Source organism: Ostrea edulis, chromosome 9 (genome assembly GCF_947568905.1).
Source record: "Ostrea edulis chromosome 9, xbOstEdul1.1, whole genome shotgun sequence".
Taxonomy (NCBI): Eukaryota; Metazoa; Mollusca; class Bivalvia; order Ostreida; family Ostreidae; genus Ostrea; species Ostrea edulis.
Genome location: NC_079172.1, coordinates 37,588,161 through 37,612,424, shown reverse-complemented (window position 1 = coordinate 37,612,424; position 24,264 = coordinate 37,588,161). Strand labels below are relative to the sequence as shown.

At 36.9% G+C, this 24,264-nt stretch overlaps 1 protein-coding gene across 4 annotated transcripts in view; it reads left to right on the top strand.

Annotated features, from left to right (window-relative positions):
• Positions 1 to 23,477, top strand: part of LOC125657587 (DNA polymerase lambda-like) — a 49,580-nt gene extending 26,103 nt beyond the window's left edge. For 2 of the 4 annotated variants that reach the window (XM_048888261.2, XM_048888259.2), the window contains exons 7-9: positions 15,612 to 15,703; positions 18,063 to 18,224; positions 22,005 to 23,477. In XM_048888261.2, the coding sequence (XP_048744218.2) occupies positions 15,612 to 15,703; positions 18,063 to 18,224; positions 22,005 to 22,112 (362 nt within the window). In that variant the 3' untranslated portion in view covers positions 22,113 to 23,477. Of the gene's footprint in view, positions 1 to 318; positions 2,540 to 5,044; positions 5,721 to 15,611; positions 15,704 to 18,062; positions 18,225 to 22,004 lie in introns of those variants that run through there. The other 2 variants (XM_048888263.2, XM_048888262.2) reach the window with 2 other exon arrangements.
• Positions 23,478 to 24,264: the final 787 nt, after the last annotated feature.

Sequence of the window (24,264 nt, the reverse complement as noted above, 5' to 3'; positions counted from 1 at the left end):
TTTTATCATATAATCACCTTTTAACATTACAACTTCGGATTATTCAGTCATTATTTCAGTGACCTCTTCCTCTGATGCGTAAATTTTTACACTTGTTATTTACAAATTTAGTAATTCACGGCTTTCTTTCATGGATTTTAGGACAACGTCAAACCAATTTTTATTCCATTTTAACATTTAGTGTAGAGCTTTCAAAGATGTCTATTAGCTGCACCTGCACAGATTTCAGCTACATATCAATATCCGATTCTGCATTTATTTTCAATTTTCCCAGAAAATGATTTATTCAGTTTGTAGATAATTGATTGATTGTTTCAGTTATCTGGTCGCGCCCAGTTTTTATTGGTGGAAGAGAGCACCCAGATACAATGTACCTGGTAAGAGACTACCGGCCTCCTGCAAATAAACTGGGAAACCTTCTCACTTACCGGCGCGAGTTATGCCAAATATAGTTTGTACTTGATAAGCTTGGTTTCAATCCCATTCTCTGTACCACACAATGTACACGCAGTATATACAGTGTACATGTGTGTACTATACAATGACAACTATGCTAGATATAAGTACAAATGTTTAGAATGGTAATTTTGAGACTTGTAAACTGTATTTTTCAGAGTTTTATCTAATGCAAATCTATTTGCCACACATTTTTCAACGTGTTTTCGCTTGGACTCCTAGATATTAAAAAATATATACGAAAAAGAGTGATTTCACAGAGTTGCGTGTTCTATATATAAAAAGGGAAGAATTTCTCAGTAAATCCCTGTCTATTTTTAGCGCGGGAATTCCCTTGAAGTGAGATGGAATTACCCACATCACACATTTATTCTTACCGAGTCTGGTAATGATTAATAATATAAAAAAAAACACCAAACAAAACAGGTGCCCGTGCCACTCCCTGCTTACAGCGGGGGAGGATAAAATAAATCCTCGTGTTAGATTAGAAACGAAAGGTAATTTGTATTTACCTAAAATATTATCTCACAGTCGTAGTAAAACTTCAATATTTCCGGCGCGCATGTTTACATAGGAATTTTAAATATATTTTTTTAAAATATATGATTCATAGACAGATAAGGGGTACATTAAAAAGGAAAGGTGGGGTGTTCAACAAATTGTGTTTTACATTTTAGTATGACTTTTCGTGACGTTTCAATTTAATCAATATTAATTTGATTTAGTGTGCGGCCCTTGTGAAGTATTTTAGATTTAAAGGTAAACAGAATCCAATATGATTATTATTCTACGACAATATTCCAAGTCCAAATTGGTTTGGTATTTTGTTTACCGTTTGAAAAAAAAAAACCAACAAAAAAAAACAAACCATGCAGATGAACGAATTGTATCATAACCGTTCAACTGTCCCGACATGGGATACAGGTCACAGAAATATTAATTTGATGTCATGGCGCTTTAACATTTGTTGTATACAGTGTTATGGAAATAATACACACTGATCAACAGATAACGTGCTCTTTTATTTAACAAGTGTGAATCGGATCTTCTACTATAGTGACGTCAGAGCAGGAAGCTCTCTACCTTAGCAAAAAGGTTGAGATCATGCGATAAATATTCACAGCGCGCGCCGCTGGTATAAAACCTGACGAGAGCCTGTGAGTCGTCAGTAAAGCTGAAACTATCGAAGACAACACGTCATAATAATTAGCTTAGTTATGACTGTTCAAGGGGCGATGGTAGAACGATACAACTCTCACCGCCGAGACGCGCTAGCAGACATTTTCCAAGGAATCGACCCCACTCTTCAGAAGAGGTTGGTGCAATCTGAACTGGACGACAGGAAGAGGTGCCACTGGAAGCGATCTAAATCTGTGGTGGATGGAAAAGAAAATACAGACAGGGATATAGTGACGGAGGATGGCGAAGGGTATATGTCCCGTCGGAGACATGCTATGGGGGATATATATGAAGGAATGACCCCAGAACTTCTGAAACGTCTCTCCCCGGGGGTGGAAAAGTTTTACAAATCCGACGATTCTTTCTACACAGAGAACTTTTCAAAGAAAGTGGCTGGGAAACTTACACGGTCGTTCTCCATGGTGTCAGAAAACGAAATGTTGAAATTCAACGGATTCTGTTGGCATGAACGAAGAAATGGTGTTCCAGACATTTCAGAGAAACTTAAGAAATTCGAGAAAAAATATCTGCGGAATATCTACTTTGCAAACTTTACATCCCCAAACAGCATAGTGTGTTACTAAGACGCAAAGTGTTGTTAAACAATGGTTGTGAACATTAAACGTTGTGATGGAAGTGTATTAAGGAATGTGTTCTAAACTCTTCTCTATTTAGTACATAAATGTGTCTGGTATGTATTACATACTTTGTCGTATATATGTGAGTACGTTTTGTGATGAAATGTTTATACGGTGAAACCGCTATCAATCACTTATCCACAGTTAAGATTTATTTATATTTACACAAGTATTGTGTCATTTCTCTTGATATTGCTCATATTGCTTTTTGTTATTTGTTATTTTTTTTATTGACGATAATGTGAAATAAAATTATATGAATATGACTGATGTATGTATTTATTCTTAAAATGATGTGGCGACAGAAAAGACTGCAGTAATATGTACAGGTTGCCATGGTTCTCAATGAATTAGAGATTGTACAAGTTGAACTCTGGAGACAATTCTCGGGGTTGTGTAAGACTTGTGACGAATCGATACAGACTGTTCATACCTTCGGGTAACTTCATCCGAGCGTAGATGGATCTCACTGGAGTAATGGTAAAAGTAGACCCCAAGGCGCGGTACTTGTGTACTACTATAAGGTTTGTTTATTTCATCAGATGTTCGTATGCTGTATCGATCTTTGTAGTTTGGCAACAACAAACGACCTAAAGCGATAACGTGAGAACCATCCTGGAATGCATACATTTTCTCCTCTGATGTAAGCGCTTTAACCCCCAAGTGCAAAGATAATATCATATGCTAATGAATATTTATGTATGGATTGTCATTTAATTAAAATATAGACATTCTATACCAAAAACAAATGCATAATATATCTGGCTTCTAAGAGGTTGATCACACTCATTAGTGTACCTCAAGGAAAATAATACCATCTATAATGAAGGAAAACAAACCCTCTTAATGAATCAGAGAGCTTGTGCCGTTAGCTGTAGGTTAACAGTGTCGTCCGTGTAGTTTTTATATTTATTGTACTGACTAACATTCCGTGACGAGGTGTTGATGGATGAAGATAAATCGACATTTCTGACAAAACGATTAAAGTAAAAAATACTTAAGCGTCAATCTTTCACTGAAACTTTCCTCCCAATTTTATGTCCTATTACATGTAAAAGGACAGTGATGTTGAAAGCAAAAGGGGGAAAAAAGCAAAATTTTATCTTTCGTTTGCAATTTTCGAATAAAACTGTTCGCGATACATGCACATTACCCATAGAGGACTTGTTAATAGAGAGGCGCATGTAAAATAACTTTATCCTTGATATTAGATTACAAGTGTTCAGATGAAGACCGTTCGGATCGACCCAAATTTTATCTAGAGGAGCGTCGACTGTAGCAGATGACACACTAGTGTGGTGGGTTTTTTTACGTCACAGTCATTGTTCTGTTGACCTGTAACCACAGAGGTCAGCTACCTCAGACCCGAGACGTAATAAAACCTAGGTATTAAATCATATTTCAACACCTTAGAAACACACTAAATAGGTGTACAAATTCCAGGGTTTTTTCTTCTTTATATGACGGATATCTACTTGCATCTTATAAATCATATGTAGATTGGAATAGACTCATTCTTTGTTGTGTTGCCTGTGCTGTTTACATGTATTTATAAATCGATCTTCCAATTTCATATTTAAAAGAAACCCCGATATTTTTTTTAAAAAAAGAAACGCCTTAAATTTCAAAACGAATTAATGACAAAAATTTCATACAAAGTGGCGGATCGAGAAAAATTTCGAAATGAGAAGTGAGACTCAAGTTTGTACACTTTTTTTTTTTTCATCAAAGGGGGATTGAAGACCCCAAAATGGCAAGAAATGAAAATTTTTGTCAAATTATTCAACGAGGGTGCAATTTCCAAAGATCCCTCACTCATATACTGATACAGTAAGTTATTTAGACATCTGTTCACATGATTAAACTCTTATTTTGCCCCTATCACAGTATAATACAAACACGAGAACGTGTTTTGATTTCTTGTTAGCAGAAGTGAATTCATAACATTATACATAAGAATTTTTAAAATCATGGAAGATAGTAAAGTCAGTGAATAGAATGATTGATTTTCATAATATATGTACCTAAAACAATATTTGATTCACCTGATTTGCATATCGTTTATTTCTTGTAAAATTTCAAACTTGTAATAAAAAAAATCACATACTATATAGCGTGAGAACTGTACCGTCACCAGAATTTACACGTGAGAAAAAAAGTTCGCAAAGATGGATCCCGCGAGCAGACGACAGTGACGTTCACATTGACTCATCAAGCCTGACGTATGCCGGTATTTCCACGGTTAATTAGCACAAATAGTTGTATACCCAGTGCGGACTGCGAACGGCTTAGTTAGACCAACACGAGGTTTTCACACAGCGAACAATCTGATCGCTATTGATGCCTCATTTCAGTATTCAGAGAGACGGATGTACTCTCCTGTGTGTCTGATGTCTAATTAGCTATACAAATCAGCTCTGAAACATCTTACATTCCCAGTTATTACTACAGTTGTATATTCACAATTTTATGCTTGACAGTGTCGCCAGTCGGTTCGCTTGTCTTTGCTTCTTAATAGGTCTATTTGGTCTTGTTCATCAATCGGTTGGTTTGGCTTTGTTCGTTAGTCGATTTGTTTGGCTTTCTCGGTTTGTTTGACTTTGTTGTCAGTTTGTTTGTCTTTGTTCTTCAGTTGGCGTGCTTGGCTTTGTTCATCAGTCGGTTTGTTAATAGGTAGATACACTGTAAATGTATCTGTGTAAAATTTTAAAATGTAAGAACATGTATTTTATGTAATATGTACTTGATTTGACATCATATTTTCTGTTTAGAATAAACCGTCTTTTGGGAGTCGTAGATTAACGTGGGATACTCTTCGTCATTAGAAGAAATGATGCCAGACTCTCTGTAACAATATCCGGAGGATGACGACACGGAATGAGCCTAATCCTCGTAGAAGATTAATACCACAGAATAAATCAAGGATAACATGTCTGCGCGCACATCTGTTTGATCTTTTTAGAAGTCTGCTGATGATCTATTGTCAGATATTCTCGCCAGGAGCATCATCTTTATCCATGATTCTTTAGAAGGAAGGTCATCAGGTTCTGGTAAGAACGATGTCGGATATAAATGACACTTTCCTTGGTGTCCTTCTGGCGTCGTTAGTGATGAATTGTTTATTTTCTGAGCTGTATGACTTTGCTTATGATAGTCATAATGACTACTTTAGTCATGGCGTCATGGACGAGTCTTATCAATACACACCCCTCATCATGGACCAGTCGTTTCAATACACACCCCTTATTAAGGCATCGTGGATTAGTCGTATAATTGCACGCCTCTGATCAGGGCGTCATGAACGAATAGTATCAATGCACGCCCCTTATCATTGCCGAGTTGCATTGTACATGCCTTCATCAGGGCGTCACGGACAAGTCGATCAATGCCTGCCCTTCATCAGGGCGTCACAGACAAGTCGATCAATACCTGTCTTTCATCAGGGCGTCACAGACAAGTCGATCAAAGCCTGCCCTTCATCAGGGCGTCACAGACAAGTCGATCAATGCCTGCTCTTCATCAGGGCGTCACGGACAAGTCGATCAATGCCTGCCCTTCAGCAGGGCGTCACAGACAATCGATCAATGCATGTCCTTCATCAGGGCTTCACAGACAAGTCGATCAATGCCTGTCCTTCATCAGAGCGTCACAGACAAGTCGATCAATGCCTGCTCTTCATCAGGGCGTCATGGACAAGTCGATCAATGCCTGCCCTTCAGCAGGGCGTCACGGACAAGTGATCAATGCATGTCCTTTAGGACGTCATGGGTGGGTTGTATCAATACACGTCCCTCATCATGGTATCATGAACGAATCGTATCAATGCACGCCCTATATCATTGCGCCATAAACGATTCTTATTAATACACGCCCTTATCAAAACGTCATGGAAGCATGTTCCTCATTATAGCGTCATGGACTGGTTGCATTAATGAAAGTCTCATTACGGCGTCATATACCGGTGGTAATAATGCATGGGTTGTATCATACTGTATCCATCTTAAATCACATTTTATTATGAAACCATAGATAGTTCGTATTCATGCACACCACTCATCAGGGCGTCAAGGGCGGGCCGTATTAAGGTACTCCCCTCACCAGGGCGTCGATTGTTGGCCGTATTTATGCACGCCCTTATCAGGGCATTACAGGCGGGCCGTATCAATGCACGCCCTTCATCAGGGCATCAGTTGTGGGCCGTATTAATACACCCTCCTCTTCCGGGCATCACAGACGGGTCATATCAATGCACACCCTTCATCATGGCATCACTTGTGGGCCGTATTAATGCACACCCCTCATCCGGGCATCACAGACGGGCCGTATCAATGCACGCCCTCATCAGGGCATCACTTGTGAGCCGTATCAATGCACGCCCTCATCAGGGCATCACAGACGGGCCGTATCAATGCACGCCTCTCATCCGGGCATCACTTGTGGACCGTATTAATGCACGCCTCGCATGGCGTCAAGGACAGTTCATATTAATTATTGTATAAAAGGGCGGGTCATAAATTCGCTGTACCTCGTAGTCTGAGCTAAATATTGATGCCCCCCCCCCCCCCTTCAAAGAAGAGGGGCATATTGGTTTGCACTTGTCGGTCGGTCGGTTGGTCGGTCGGTCGGTAGACCACATGTCGTCCGCTCAATATCTTGAGAACCATTCACTTGATGATAATGGTATTTCACATGTGGGTTGGTTATGAGTAGAAGAGGACCCCTATTGTTTTTCAGGTCAAAAGGTCAAGGGTCAATCTAGTCTGGACATAGGAATATAATGTCCGCTCAATATCTTGAGAACCCTTTGCTTGAAAGACATCAAACTTGGCACACTGGTACATCCTAACGAGTAAATGACCCCTATTGATTTTGAGGTCATATGGTCAAAGGTCAAGGGTCAAACTGAGCATAGGAATATACTGTCCATTCAATATCTTGAGAACCCTTTGCTTGACAGACATTAAACTTGGTATACTGGTACATATTTAGGAGAAGATGACCCCTATTGATTTTGAGGTCACATGGTCAAGGGTCAAACTGAGCATAGGAATGTACTGTCCATTCAATATCTTGAGAACCCTTTGCTTGACAGACATTAAACTTGGTATACTGGTACATATTTAGGAGAAGATGATCCCTATTGATTTTGAGGTCACATGTTTAAAAGTCAAGGGTCAGACTGAACATAGGAATATACTGTCCGTTCAAATTCTTGAGAACCCTTTGCTTGACAGACATCAAACTTTGTACACTGGTACATCTTCAGGAGAAGACGATCCTTATTGATTTTGAGGTCACATGGTCAAAGGTCAAGGGTCAATCTGGACATTGGAATATACTGTCCACTCAATATCTTGATAACCCTTTTGCTTGACAGACATCAAACTTAATACACTGGTAGATGACCCATATTGATTTTGAGGTCAAAAGTCAATTGTTGAAATGGACATTGTAATGTATTGTCTCCTATATTTTAAGAATTATTTGCTTGATTGACACCAAACTTGGTACACTGGTACAGCATAAGGAGTAGATGACCCCTATTGATTTTTAGGTCACATGGTCAATTCACTCTTGACATAGGAAGATATTGCCTGATCAATATTTTGAATTGATAATACTACTATCAATTAAATAATGTGTGTGTGTATAACCCTTTTCAATTTTGCACCACGGGGGGCATATGTGTTTTACAAACATCTCTTGTTCCATACACCATTCAACCTTAATAAACTAAATAACATACAGTTATAAAATAACGTTCCTAAGTGTTAATATTGTGTAAAGGTGTCGTTTTTACGTGGCTGTCGCTTTGGCAGACTGTTTGATAAATGGTCGCGGAAATACTCTAGGTGAGAGGAAGGTGTGAAGCATGACTTGTCAACTTCCTGGTCCAAATATCATCCGCACGGTACAAATTCTGGAAGTGAGAAATAGGGCCATGCTTCCACTGTGTATTAGATAATGTTCCAGTTCCATCTGTGTAATACGTTTACATGGTAGAGGTGGTTTCATTTTGGAATATTCCTCTCATGTTTGAAATATATTCCGCAACCATGGCACATACAAAACCTGTAACAAACTTGGATAATCCAAACTCCCACGATCAACGACTCCCCACAAAATTCGTAATATCATGAGTTGCTGTGGGGTAAACAAGATGGTGAAAAAAGTTGTCTCAAATTTCTTTAAAAATGAATAAACCCATCTGGCTTTTGAGTTTTCGTATTCATTGGTGTGGCGGACGTCTAAAAAAAACTCTCATAGAAGTACAAACATTGAAATTAACACGAATTGTTTGAGATCTTCCCACTCTCTTTCCTCCCTCCCCCGTTTCATTCAGTACATGCATCACGTGCACGTTACGGCAGGGGGTCACGACCTGAGGATACAGATAACATGCATACATGCAGTGCACGTTACGGCAGGGGGTCACGACCTGAGGATACAGATAACATGCATACATGCAGTGCACGTTACGGCAGGGGGTCACGACCTGAGGGATACAGATACTACATATTGTAAATGTTATAGCAAAAGCCGCTATGGTTCATTGAAAGACAGTGCTAATACCCGATGAAACAAAATTAAAAAAAAACACCTACTTCCATACAGTTTATTTCAGATTGCCTGAAACTAAATATTTCACGTTCTCTTCCTATTAGGATTTTGATAAATTATTTCCGAGTTAAAAGGTGAGAACAGGAAAACACCATCAAGGAATAATGGCGGGATTGATACTGGGCTGACTATTTCATAAGAAAGGAGCACGTGCACATATCAGCATCATATCCCGAACAAACAAATCCTATTACATATACATGTAATTATTCCTCACCAGATTCCGATTTCACGATGTCACGTGTGTTTCTAAAACTAATTACACATGATGTGTTGGACATAATTACACGTATCATCATATGACGACGTTTTGTTGCGCACAATCACCTGTTGATGACTCGAATATATACACTATCTATCGGTTACCGACCATGTGGCTACTTAGATACTTGACCCTCTTGACTAACAGCTAAACGCACAATCTTAAGAGTTCGTCGTAATGCTGACTGTAAATGCCTTTGTTTTATATTGTGTTACGTCCCCTTCACTCAGATAGAGACGTCACCAGCTTTATAGGGAGAGTGCCACAAATTTTGAACTATGCATGACACGGTCGCAGCAGTGAGAGCTGTTTTATCGTGCCTTTTGAGGTATCGTGACTTGTAATGCCGGCCGCAGCATCGAGGACGGTTTTTATTGTGCCTTTTGAGGTATCGTGACTGGTAATTCCGGCGGGTCGCAGCAGGAAGGCCTTTTTGTATTGTGCCTTTTGAGGTATCGTGACTTGTAATGGCGGCCGCTTGGGGGAAGGAACGGGTACTAATTCTGTTAAGAAGGAAAGAAACACCAGAGAAATCCTGAAAAAAGAAATAAAATTCCTGCTGGACGTAAACCCGTGATCTACAAATCAGCAGCGAGACGTTTTGTTTTTATTCATTTCTATTTTATTGCTATTCATGAGTTAGATGAATTTGAATCTCATTGTAAGTCACGCGTCCTGTGTCAATGCAACCTGTCCAATCAGCCCGACGATGTTCTGAATATTGTCTCTTTTTCTTCTCTATCATTTAAAAGTATACAATGTGATATATTTTCATGTTGTAGGGCAACCTTTGCTTTTCCTTGCATGATTTGAAAGACTATGATAATGTGAAATTTTTCACCATACATTTTCTTTGGTAGTAACTATCTGTCAGAAATGTGTTTTTATCATAGGGGCTAGTGTAAATCTCCATAACGGAAATTTCTTACATGCTTTATTTAAAAAAATGAATTATTTCGATGAATCACAGTGTTGATTATCTTTCATCTAACACCAAGTTTCGTATCACAAAACAACTAATTCTTGGGGGGAAATTAGGGGTTATTGTGGGTTGGGTACCTTAACATATTTTGTTTCATGCAAAACAATTTCATTGCAAGTTCTAATCATAGCGAAACCTTGATTAAAAATCCCTCTACTCCATACCGCCATGAGAAATATAGGTATATGCACAAAGAATTCCGTATCCTGTTTATGATATTTTGTTCTATAAGACGGAGCCAAGAAATGCTAACCATGCTGTGACGTCAAAGCCTTCTTTCAATTTTTCTTTTGATTTCACGATTACGACAGAAAATTGCACGCGAAGATCAGTTCTTAAAACAATAATGGGAAATTTCAAAGAAACTGAGTGTTTTATGCGATAAACGTTGGAATTTTTTCGTGTTTGATGAAATATTGATTAAAAAAATCAATCGGTCAGAAATGCACGTCCTGGTGTAGTGCAAGGATGATCTGATTTATCGTGTCGAACACAGGTCACACGTACATGCGCAACTGTAATTGTGTAAGAGACAATTATATTGTTGACCGCACAAATTATATGTAATTTTCAAAATATAGTTGGATTTTAAAATGTTTGTATGACAGTCTTCTACATGTATTTAAGTATATTGGAGAGGATCATCAAATTGCAAGAACTTGTATTCAATTTATTTGTATGCATTATACAATAAATATGTTCAAATCAAGTCACATTAATTACTTGTTTAACACACAGGTTACCTTTTACTTAATGTTTAAAACACAGATTTTTAAATTGCCTGAAACACAAGTTAGCTTTCCACCACACGAATTAATTGTATAAGACACAGAATTAAAAAATTGCCTAGCAAATAAGTCAATAGTCAAATACACCAGTTGTTTTAACGAAAGGAAGATTATTTTAATTAGTGTATAAAGAATTTAAATTCAAGAGATAATAAATGTAGGTGCTTGTTAATTAGTTCAATTAATTAATGCATTGTCATTAGATTGACCTTTTCATATTAGTAACTTGATTACCGTCTGGAAATCATGGAACATTTTCCTAGCCAGTGACTTAGACTCTGAAGTTCGCTGGAGTCCAGAAATCGAACGTTAACGTAATGGTGTGTTTATTTTCCATTGATTGGATGTACTTGTGATGTAAGTGATCACAGAGATGTGTTAGTGAGATAGTTCTGATATTAAATTTGTGTGATTTAGGTCAAATAGACCCCCACATTAACCACGTGATAGTTCTGATATTAAATTTGTGTGATTTAGGTCAAATAGACCCCCACATTAACCACGTGATAGTTCTGATATTAAATTTGTGTGATTTAGGTCAAATTGACCCCACATTAATCACGTGATAGTTCTGATATTAAATTTGTGTGATTTAGGTCAAATAGGCCCCACATTAATCACGTGATAGTTCTGATATTAAATTTGTGTGATTTAGGTCAAATAGGCCCCACATTAATCACGTGATAGTTCTGATATTAAATTTGTGTGACTTAGGTCAAATAGACCCCACTTTAACCACGTGATAGTTCTGATATTAAATTTGTGTGATTTAGGTCAAATAGGCCCCACATTAATCACGTGATAGTTCTGATATTAAATTTGTGTGATTTAGGTCAAATAGGCCCCACATTAATCACGTGATAGTTCTGATATTAAATTTGTGTGACTTAAGTCAAATAGACCCCACTTTAACCACGTGATAGTTCTGATATTAAATTTGTGTGATTTAGGTCAAGTAGACCCCACATTAACCACGTGATAGTTCTGATATTAAATTTGTGTGATTTAGGTCAAATAGACCCCACATTAACCACGTGATAGTTCTGATATTAAATTTGTGTGATTTAGGTCAAATAGACCCCCACATTAACCACGTGATAGTTCTGATATTAAATTTGTGTGATTTAGGTCAAATAGACCCCACATTAACCACGTGATAGTTCTGATATTAAATTTGTGTGATTTAGGTCAAATAGACCCCCACATTAACCACGTGATAGTTCTGATATTAAATTTGTGTGATTTAGGTCAAATAGACCCCCACATTAACCACGTGATAGTTCTGATATTAAATTTGTGTGATTTAGGTCAAATAGACCCCCACATTAACCACGTGATAGTTCTGATATTAAATTTGTGTGATTTAGGTCAAATAGACCCCCACATTAACCACGTGATAGTTCTGATATTAAATTTGTGTGATTTAGGTCAAATAGACCCCCACATTAACCACGTGATAGTTCTGATATTAAATTTGTGTGAGTTAGGTCAAATAGACCCCACATAAACCACGTGATAGTTCTGATATTAAATTTGTGTGATTTAGGTCAAATAGACCCCCACATTAACCACGTGATAGTTCTGATATTAAATTTGTGTGATTTAGGTCAAATAGACCCCCGCATTAACCACGTGATAGTTCTGATATTAAATTTGTGTGATTTAGGTCAAATAGACCCCCACATTAACCACGTGATAGTTCCGATATTAAATTTGTGTGATTTAGGTCAAATAGACCCCACATTAACCACGTGATAGTTCCGATATTAAATTTGTGTGATTTAGGTCAAATAGACCCCACATTAACCACGTGATAGTTTCGATATTAAATTTGTGTGATTTAGGTCAAGTAGACCCCACTTTAACCACGTGATAGTTTCGATATTAAATTTGTGTGATTTAGGTCAAGTAGACCCCACTTTAACCACGTGATAGTTTCGATATTAAATTTGTGTGATTTAGGTCAAATAGACCCCACATTAACCACGTTACTCCTGTTAGTTCTGTTTTTCTGGCTGGCTTTTTGTCTGTGAGTCTCACTTACTGTTCGTCTGTCAGCCTGTCTGTCTCGCCGAATGTTTTTCTAGCTGGTTGTCTGTCTCAATGTCTGACTTTTATCGGGACAATAGTGGTACATGGATGCTTTAATATGGCCAAATGGTACGTCATGACCTTGTTTCAAGGTCATTTAGCCTTAGTCAAGGTCAATTAAACCATATTATAGTTCGTAGTCTAGATATAAAGGTATTGTAAAAGTCTGTATAAATGTGACATTTTTCTATTATGCCCCAGTTTTTATGAGTTCTGTGGAGACTCTTATTTCCATTAGGACATCTCTCAACAGAGGGCATGCTACGCAAGCTTCACTTATACGTGTTGTGGAGCGAAGCGTAACGCCCTCTGGTGAGAGATTGGTGTAGTTAAAGGTTTAGTGGAGGAAATTGAAGGCCAAGACACGCGCTAACATTGGAGGAAATTGCTTTCAGATAACATTTTAGCTGACTTTCATTATGTATTGCAGTGCCGGTATTTCCAGATCATCTGCGCTTCTTGCTGCATATGACATTTCCGTAATTTGAAGCGCCGAGAAATGTCCACAGTTTCACTTAGCCAATTTCAATATTTCATCTCCTTGAACAATTCTCCGAGACTGTAATTATTGCAGAACAGTGTTACCAAATGCATAAAATCAAGTTCTAAATTGTTAATGCATTTTTTGTTTAACTATTGGTTATTTTATTGTATGCGGTCTCGAAATTTTTAACATTACAAATTGCTGAGCACTAATGCATTCGTAAAAAAGACAAAATAAACATTAGCGCATGTTCAACTGAATCTTTGTTTATTGCATTTTTTCCCCCTTCATTTAGCGATGATGTGGTCATATTTCACATTTTTTTACACTTTTCACTTCTACGCTGGGTTGTGTCCTAGACAATGTTAACTCCATCCTACCAAGTACCCAACGTGTGTTGTTGTTTTTTAAAAAGGAGATGTTTAAATTCTCCGTCTAATCACGGAGCTTTTTAGTGCATGCTTTCAGGATGTTTATTTCAATGACTAAAGGGGTAATGGATTGCAATTATTATGAATTAATCTGATTATTTGAATAATTACCCGTACAGATTAACTATAACTGCTGAACTAAGAACAAACATACTCATTATTCACACGCATACTCAGCACTCACATACATACTGAAGTACTCACAAACACACTCAGTACTCACAAACACGCTCAGCACTCCCAAATAGACTCAGCACTCACACACATACTGAAGTACTCACAAACACACTCAGTACTCACAAACACGCTCAGTACTCACAAACACACTCAGTACTCACAAACACACAGTACTCACAAACACGCTCAGCACTCCCAAATAGACTCAGCACTCACACACATACTGAAGTACTCACAAACACACTCAGTACTCGCAAACACACTCAGTACTCGCAAACACGCTCAGTACTCACAAACACACAGTACTTACAAACACACTCAGTACTTACAAACACACTCAGTACTCACAAATCTATACCTCACTCTATCTTTCACTCTTTCCCGTTCTCTCTCTCTCTCTCTCTCTCTCTCTCTCTCTCTCTCTCTCTCTCTCTCTCTCTCTCTCTCTTTGATTTACAAAATTAACTGTAGAAATTAATGTAAAGCATCAAATTTTCAATGTTTCAATCATTCGCCGTACCTTGCAGTTTATTGCCGAAATTGCTGAAATCGGTGCTGGTATTGAATTATCGATTTTCTTCACGAAACCTTTTTATTCTTTAAAAAGAGGAAGTAAAAAAAGGCCATTGTTCATAATTCCCCGATAAGACAAACCATTTTCTGAATAATTAACACAGTGATTTGGAAAATTAACTTTAATTACTTACTTTGAACGTCATTGGGCGATAGCATTCTCTCCTAGCGAGTAAATCGATCTCTTAAGAGGAAACTATTACAGTAATTTCAAAAGGGAGAAATCGGGACAAGAAATCATATTAAAAGGAAAACATTGCGAAACAATGCATGCAAGTCGATATTCTTTGTGTCTTTATTTCAGTAGGAGTTGTGCCCATACTTATAAGAATATTGTGTGTGCTTTGAGACCCAAGAAGTCTGCAAAATACAAAGGACTCTATGACTGCTACATAACACCAATTCTGGACTCGGTCGTCTCGTGTGAAAATAATTAATCTATAGAGCGCGTGTGGCAGCCATAGAAACGCCATACCCTGAAAAATATTCATTACTGACTGCAACATCTCTTATTTAAATCAGTGTTTAATCTTGTCATTGTTAGGTCCCCCGCAGTTAGATGGTATACAGACGTATATTGTATGATTTGTTGGTTTTGTGATTTGTAGTAGAAAGGCGTATTATGCACGTGCACTATGGGTTTTTGATGACATGGTCCCCAAATGTATAATGCACGTGCGTTATGTTTATGGTGCTTTCCCCCGTTAAAACACGTGCACTTTAGTTTACTGGCTAAAGTGTTTTCGTCCCTTTCAGCCAACCTTTATGCATGTGTAATTCGTTAGTTAGAGGGCAAATGTCCCTTTACAAATGCACATATAATGCACGTGCATTACTTCAAATTGTTAAAGGAAAGTTGTCCTCATACATGCACATATAATACGCGTGCATCTGTTTAAAGGAATACACGTGCACTTTGTTCTTTACAGGGTTCTTGACGGACGATCTTGTGTCGGCGGAGGACAACGGAAGTCAGAAAAAATACCTAGGAATTTGCAGACTTCCGGGAGAAAACCATAGAGTGAGTGATTATAAACGTCTGACTGAGCGGTGTTCTGTGGTAACCGAACCAGGAGATAATAATGGCACCCGTCGGTCCGTCCGTCCGTATTGTAACTTCTTCCTGTGCCCTGAACTCCGCTTTATACTTCTGGTATATGGAACGAAGTTCACTCAAAGAGTTTATTCTCCTGAGCAAAAATGCTCCTGTGAACAAGAGTACAGTTGTATGTTTCCCTCGTGCTGAGTGTAAAAGACGTACAGTTGTATGTTTCCATCGTGTTGAGTGTAAAAGTACAGTTGTATTTTTGCCGCGTGCTGACGTGTAAAAGTACAGTTGTATGTTTCCCTCGTGCTGACGTGTGAGTTTAAGTCTGTATGGGAATCATCGCATATTCCATCATGCTACTCAGTTTTAATGGTAGCTTTGATAAAGTGGCTTCATTCAGGAAAAAGAGAATTGTTTCATATTTTAAGCATTAGAGTGCAAATGTGTAAAATTAGAAGAAAACCCATGCATTTGTCACTTCATGAAATGTCTCGCTCTTTTGCCATCATTTCACTCTTAATGTAACTTTTGATAGACCGTGAATGAACTCATAAAATGTGTAAGGGGTCAAGAAAATATGATGTAGTAGATAAAAGCGCGGTTATCATTGGTAATACTACAAGTAACGATGGTGCGATATTGACTTTGCGTTCAGTCCACCAAAAACACGGGAGCAGAAAATTTGCGTTTTCTTATTTCAGTTTATAGATTTGCACCTTCCCCAGACATTTCTTACAAGTACTCACATTTATATTTTGTGATATTTACATATATGCAATATACATGGGAGTTTATGTGAGGTTGATAGGTCAAGACTAAGATACATTGACACAACATTAATGACAAAACACTGATAAATGTAAATATTTACCTGTCAGAAATTTCAAAACATTGTAAACACCCTTCAAGTACAGGTGCTATTATAATATGTTGACTTTAACAAGAGTTATATTGTAATTATTTCCTTTGCAATATTATCTATCATTTTTACATATATGTCATCGTATAATTTCTTTTCAAACCAAAATACCCTCCATTACGGAGAATCAGCTACTGTTATTGTCGAAGGTTGATCAGAGGTTAAACCTTGAGCTCAAACTAATAATTCTGACAGGTTGAATATGACGCTTGTCTTGCCTTTAACCTCCCGAGCAGTGTGATTGAAGAGTCGTGCTCGATATCCCATAAATTATCGACATGTCAATTACTATTCATTTTCTAGCCCTGCATGTTTCATACATGTGCGTGTTTGAAATATAATTTCACTTATGAATCATTCTCTTCCTGGTCCCAGAGCCCTGCCCCGTGCTATCAGTGCATCGTGAAGCTTTGAAAAAAGTATGGCATGTATTTTCATAGTATATACATGTAGATGAAATCGTGTTTTTCGTGTGATTGAAGGCAGGTATAAATGTAAATTCGGCTTCATTATCTGGTTGTTGTTTTTACATGAATTTCGAGAATCTTTCATTGATATGGAGACGTCACCAGCTGCAGGTGAAGTAACACAAATTTTGCAGTGAAGAGGTCGCAGTGGCGGGTCCAGACTTTTTTTAACAATGGGGTAGGGGGCACAGTTGAAGGCTAGGGGTCTGTTTTGATGCCCGTAGTGGGTCCTAGGCGAATCAGTGGTGTGGGCCGAGGGAATGAGCCCCCATCATGCTGTCGAGTTTTAACACACACGCACGCATGCGGGGTGTGTTAGTGGGTTTGGACATATTTCTTTAAGAAATGGATCACATTTGTAATAAAAAGGGATGTGCTCGGCGCTGGATCCATTTCTGGTTCTTTATCGTAACAACGCTCACGATGTCACAGTAGTTTCGCTTTTAAAGCCATTGACACCTTCATCAAACGCGCTAGGCGACGTACTATTCTCTTTAGCGAAGTCGAGAGGCATAGCCTTCTCGCAAGCATTCATGTTTTGATTCTGGAAAACGTGTAAATGCCGGAGTCGGTGACGGTTTATGCTTCGACCAACCTTTCGACTCGGATGTGCCTGGATTTACGCAATAGACAAGTTGTTTTCAAACATTTAACAGTAATGCAGAAAACTGTCACAAGGAAATCAACACTTAATTGCTTTTAATCCGTTTTCAACATGTCCCCAACTCCGATTACGTCAGCCAATTCTTAACTGGTCCCTTATTATAATATCGCTTCTCCCAAGACCCGGGACAGGGGACATGTTGAAAATGGATTAAAAGCAATTTTCTCATTTCTACCATATATGTGAATTATATTTGCATTTGGTACTGCATAATTATGTGGGTTTTTTTTTATTGCATTAAATTTCAATTCATGTTTTATTTTATATCACTTTTCTTTACAGTATCGGAGAATTGATATCATTGTTGTGCCGTATGACGAATACGCATGCGCCTTAGTGTACTTTACCGGATCAGCCCATTTAAACAGATCCCTGAGGTTGTTGGCCAAAAAGTCAGGAATGTCTTTATCGGAGCATTCCCTGAACACAGGGGTCATCAGAAAGGTATCATCACATAGGTTATCTTGTTACATTAAGGTCATGGGATACCCAAGATTTTGGACTGTCAAATAAAGTAGGACTTAGCCGTCTTTACTTGGGGTATTCTGTCATTTGATCAAACAACAATGTAAATTGGTCAGTAAAACATAAATTGCACCAATTTTAAAAAAAAATGTTTTTGAAAAATTTCAAGTTTTTGGTATTGTTTTTCCATTGAATTTTCAAGTAAAGATTTATAAATAATGCAAAAATAAAGGTGCTTTCATAGGAATTTTTTGTAATAGGTATGGGGTTTTATCAATATACAAATAATTTTACAAAATTCAATAACAATTTTGTGGTATCCTTTGTCCTGAATAATTAACAATGTTAAACAAAGAATTAAGTTGATGCAATGCATGAAAAAGTGTACAGTTTATATTGTTTCAACCTGGAAGGGCAACTCTCTTGTGAATTATATAATGAATTTGGTAAGATCGATATTTGGTCTGTATATTTAGAAGGTAAATAAAGTGCTTTACTATCACTTAAAGCTGAACAAGTCATGAAATAATGAAACTCATCCACAACATCATTTTCTTTTTTACATGGAGTACAACTTCTCAGATTTCTGTGTACACTTCATTGTATCTGTGATTGCTTGCTCTCGTCTTGTATTTTGCATGCATACGTGGGCTGTCATGATTTGGATTATTAATTACATAATTTCAAACTGCCATAAGCCGGTCTCTGTGGTTTGCCGGAGACAGTGATTTATTGCGGAAACAGCCGAAGCGCTTTACCACTGGCTGTATGTGCTCAACCAGACGAGACGGGGTTAATTGATTTTCAATCGAATGTTTCGAACCCTCCTGAAATGTCAAGGCGTTTGCCTGGGGTCGGTGGAAATAATTCAATAGGTGATAAGATTTGGACGCGCTGTGCACTTTTCTTTTTCGACACGGAACATGAATAGTGGGAAGAAGAAGGCTAACATTTTTGTAAGAGCTATGTTTTGTCAAATTATTTAAGAGGCAATTAAAATGAATTCGTATTTCAAAGTAAATACATTAAACATATCGTGAGGAGCGATTGCTGTTCTCTACCTGAGAAATACCTGTTACTCAGTTAATTGTACCCTTCCGTGGTACGGTCTATTTCATGTTGGTATGTCATAGATGCCGTATATCATCATAGTAATATTATGGTGAACCTATTTTAAACAGTGGTGTGAATACAGACATTATACCGGTCTATCGGAATAAAGAAATCAGATAATGAGACAGATTATTAAATTCAATTTTTACCGGTGGTTGGTTTTATTATCCTTTAAGAAAGTTTAAACGGTTTTGGGAGATTTTAGTAATGTTTACAGCATTATAATTGTCCGTCATACTGTGTGATCATTGGCATTCACCGATAAGTGCCAAAACTAAACCGGCCTCCCGTCGTGATGCAGGGATCGGGTTGCTCCGTCTGACGTATATAGGTAATTTACTTCCTAGTTCCGCATATTGGAAATCTGAATTCCCGAAACTGCGCATGATGCAGCTACATGATCTGATGCAATGCTGCAAACTGACTCACGCCTTTCTATTAAGTCGGGTTGAAGGTCACCATAAAATTCCCGTTAATCTGGCGTATTATCACTTCCGCAGAAATATTGTCTCTGGTATTTTGCAAGGTCTTGGACACCCCCACCTCCCAATTAATAAAATGTACTAGATTTCACCCGCATCAGCGCTAGTCAATTTACAGATTAAATTGTCAATGTGGTAATTAAGTTTATGTGCATTGAAAACTTTTAAGTATTAGATTCTATAATTTCTATAGTCAGAGAAAACAAAAATATTTTATTAGGTAGAACACAGGTTTCTCTTTTTGATCTTAGAAATTATATGAAAATATTGTAATACATGTAGTGTACTGGCTTAAATCTGAGTTAAGAAAATTTGTTCATCCCATCCCGTTCTCATATTTAACCTGTGTTTTTTTCTCTCTTTCCAATAATTGAAGAAAAGTTGGGTTTTTTTCAATAGCGGACAAAGCTCAATGCTTCTTACTCCGAGTGACCTTATTTAATTTGCGTTGTGGATTTTTGAAATATTTTTATTGGTTTTTGTACACATAATAAAGCACATGAATATAACAATCAAGAGAGAAAGAGAGAGAGAAAGAGAGATGTTTTAAGTAAATAGCAAGTTCTATCTGTTCCATGGAGTATCAATTTTTTTCTTTTCACCATTCTTGAATGCGATCTATTTGTGTTTCATAAAAAAAATCTCATTTGTGACATAACAGCGGGCATGTTCAGTGGTTTCTCAGTGTATTTTGGCAGAATAAACATAAAACTTCAGTCATAAAATGATAGTGTTTTGTATATCACTATTGTTTTCAATACAAGCTAAAACAAAGGATTTCTTTGTAATTGTTATCTGTCGCTCAGTCTTATCTTCGGAATCCAAAAATTGTTTGAATTCTACTAGAAATAGTTGTAAACAATTACATTCCCATAAAACATGTTCTATTGCTTCCTGCTCAGAGTGACAAAAGTTGCAATATTTTGAATCTATTCTTTTTATTTTGAACAATAATGAATTTACAGCTAAAATTTTGTTTATAATTCTGTACTGAAACCAGTGGAGTTTACAGTCTTAGTCACTCTGAAGAGAATTTTGTGGATTATTTTCCATTCCCTGTCGTCTACATCTAAAAGCTCACCCCATTTTGTTTTGCCAGCTGAGGCTGAGTTATTTTGATTAAGAATTTCATAGAATTTTTTTTATTTGTAACATCTCGAAATTGTGTAAGTAGTTGACGTAATTAATGGACTTGTGAGCTTTATGATGTTTTTCCAGGGTCTGAATTTTTCATTCACGCTCTTACTGCATTAATAATGCTGTTGTATTTTTGTATAAATATTACAAAAATGTTTAAAGCAAAAGAATGAACCATCTTCATCAATAATATCATTAATATTCATCTTGCATATTATCTACATTGCGTGCTACAATGTACATATATTTTCTTCCACTTTTTGACCAAATGATGATCATTACATATGACCTTGCCACAGTATTGATCAGGATCTATGCTATTGCAAAGTTCCTAGCAATACGAACACCTGTGTTAGAAAAACAGCAATGAATTAAATTTTTTAAAAAAGAAAGAATAATTAGGTATATAGGTCATGATCATACATACTGGTTGTTACAAATAATAGATTCTATACTTCATAGATTTAGGGGACTGATGGCACCAAAATATCATCCTCGTAATTTACAAGAAATGAAAATTTCAATTTGAAACGAGATAAAAATGGCTCCTGTACGGCGTTCTAAAGACTATCGAACCATTTTTACAGTCTCACGCCATATATAAACGTCTCTAGATTTTCCTTTACCTCCTACGCTAATTTCATCTACTTTGAATGATGTAACAGTGTTGGTTTAAGGGCACTCGATACAACAAATAGATGGACGCATGGGTGGCTATATACTCTCGGCTTAGTGTAATTGTAATAAACACATGAAATTCATTAAAAAAGATATTAGGGACCTGTAAATTTTCTCTGATTTTCAAAAGTTGAAATATATTACACCTCCCTATTTACACCCCCCCCCCTGTTTAGGACTCTCTTCTTTTTTTTTTTAAATCTTCGGAATAAATTACATTTCATATGGCAAATATTTTACTTATTGTATTCATTTGACTTATAGGAATTATAGCAAAATAAATTTAGTTTTCATTTTCATCATTATTGAAGTTGCTAATTAATTAATGAGTTTTATTTTTTTCTCACAGGGAAATGAAAAAATCTTCGAGGGAACTCCCCTACCCACACCAACGGAGGAATCTGTGTTCAAACACTTAGGGGTGCCTTACCGACCCCCGGAGGAACGAGATCATTAGGGCGTGTTCTCCCAAAGGAACGGCATCACTAAAACTGTGTGTAAAGCATAAACGTGTTGCTTGTGAATATTTTCATAATCATAAAAGTAGAAACATTGTCTTGACTGGAGAACATGCTCAAAGTTTAAAGCTATCCGAGACTCATGTCTACAATTTTCTCTCAACACGTGACGTGATGTACAGAATTTCTTCCGGGCTGTTCTACATGGAATGGGCTGTTGGATCTTGTTGACTCACAAGCACGGAAAGTTGTAGATAAAATTTTTGCAAGATTTTTTTTTCAAATTCCACATAAATATATATGCATGGATTAAATGATTATTTAATTTTAAAAAGATATTTAACACGAAACGGATATGTAGACCAAAAAAATATGTTTTTATACTAATGCACGATATTTTTAAATTGTCTGCACATTTTCTCTATATGTGTTATAGCATGATAAATAAATTAAAAAAGATAAATAAATTTTAAAAAATCGATTGATGCTGAATCAAACACAATACCAGTAATTAATTTGATGTATAGTACAGATTCACAAAATGTATATTTCTTTACAAAATTTACATTGTCGATCATCACATTGATAAACTACTCTGCAAGAAAGCTTACTAATTGTCACCATGACTCATTTAGTTTTTATTCGAAACATTTGAATTTTGTAGGCAGATTTTTTCCCCTAGCCTCATCGATCTTGATCACGCTGTTAGGAACACGTGACCCACACTGTCTGTGATACTAAACTGTCTCAGGTTATTCAATGAAATGATTTACGAGTGCTTTTATAAATATTTATTACTTTTTTTCTTTTTGATCATTTTTAATGAGACTTTTGCAGACTCATTAGTTGTATAGAACGTATCTTTTTCTGCTTATCAATATTTCTTGTTTGCAGATAGATCTATGTTATATGCATGACTGAATTTGTATTGATAATTTTTATTCATTCATTGTCAATCTGTAATTCGTTATATGCGGGTTAGCCCTGTCATAGCGTATATACGCTGTGCATTTTGTACGTTAATATTCAAATTGCCTGTTCTGTGTATAATTAGAGTTCAATAGTTTCCAGACACTATTAATTAAGGATTCCTCGTTATGTTTACATTTCCAATGTCTTTGCCTTTGAGATCTTTACAAATTGTAACGGTAGCCATTTTCTCATGACTGTGCTGCTGGTATGAACAATGCGCGTATGAATCTTGGTCAATATAGTACGTCAATTTTAACGGCTGGGAATGAAAGTAGAAAGTGAATACAAAAAAAAAAAATTCATTTCTAAAGATACATGAGGGTATGAACTGCATCTCCAATATTTTCAAAAATGAAATATATTTCTTAAATAAAGCACCTAATCATCACAAGCCTATGTGTTTTGTGTTTGTTATATCAACATATATTGGGATGGGGTGGGGTGGGGTATCAGTACAGCATTCGTGTTTGAATGCAAACACTTCTTGTGATAAGGAGTATTGCCATTATTTGTAAGACACGATTTGTAGGTCTTGTGTACTACAGAAGTATCGTGCTAATTCAAACTTGGCTACAGGGCAAGTTAGTGGGCGTTACCCAGCTGTTTAAACATATTTGGAGACATCTGTTGCTTTGACGTAAATCTGTATATGTGTTTTGAGTTTCGTATTATTTATCTTATCGGAAAACAATACATATGAAGTTAATAGATTTTTAGTTTTTGTAAGTGAATATAACGACAAGGACATCTAGGACTGTGTGTCGATTTCAAACAGTATCTACACGTGTGTTTCAGTGTATATCAATATAAAGGAAAATGTAAAACTACTCAGGGAATAAATGTCTAGGTTGTTAATATACGGAGAAATATAAACGTGGGGCGTGTGAGATATTAAATTTGTATGAAGTATATACCCCTGAAAACAAACTAGATATTTGTTCCTATATTTTTTCTTGATGTCATATTTTGTAATATATAGTTCTTTTTGTCAAGCTCAAAGAACATTACTTTTATCGAGAAATAAAACACACCGAAACAGCACAGGTTTATTGTTCGCGCTTTACTACGCCCTGTTCATACAGCGCTACATCCTTACGAAGATCATAGGGGCCACCCCGATCAGACTGCGATCTGAGGAAAAATGGATCGGGAACAGATCGGCGTTGAAACCAAGCCATT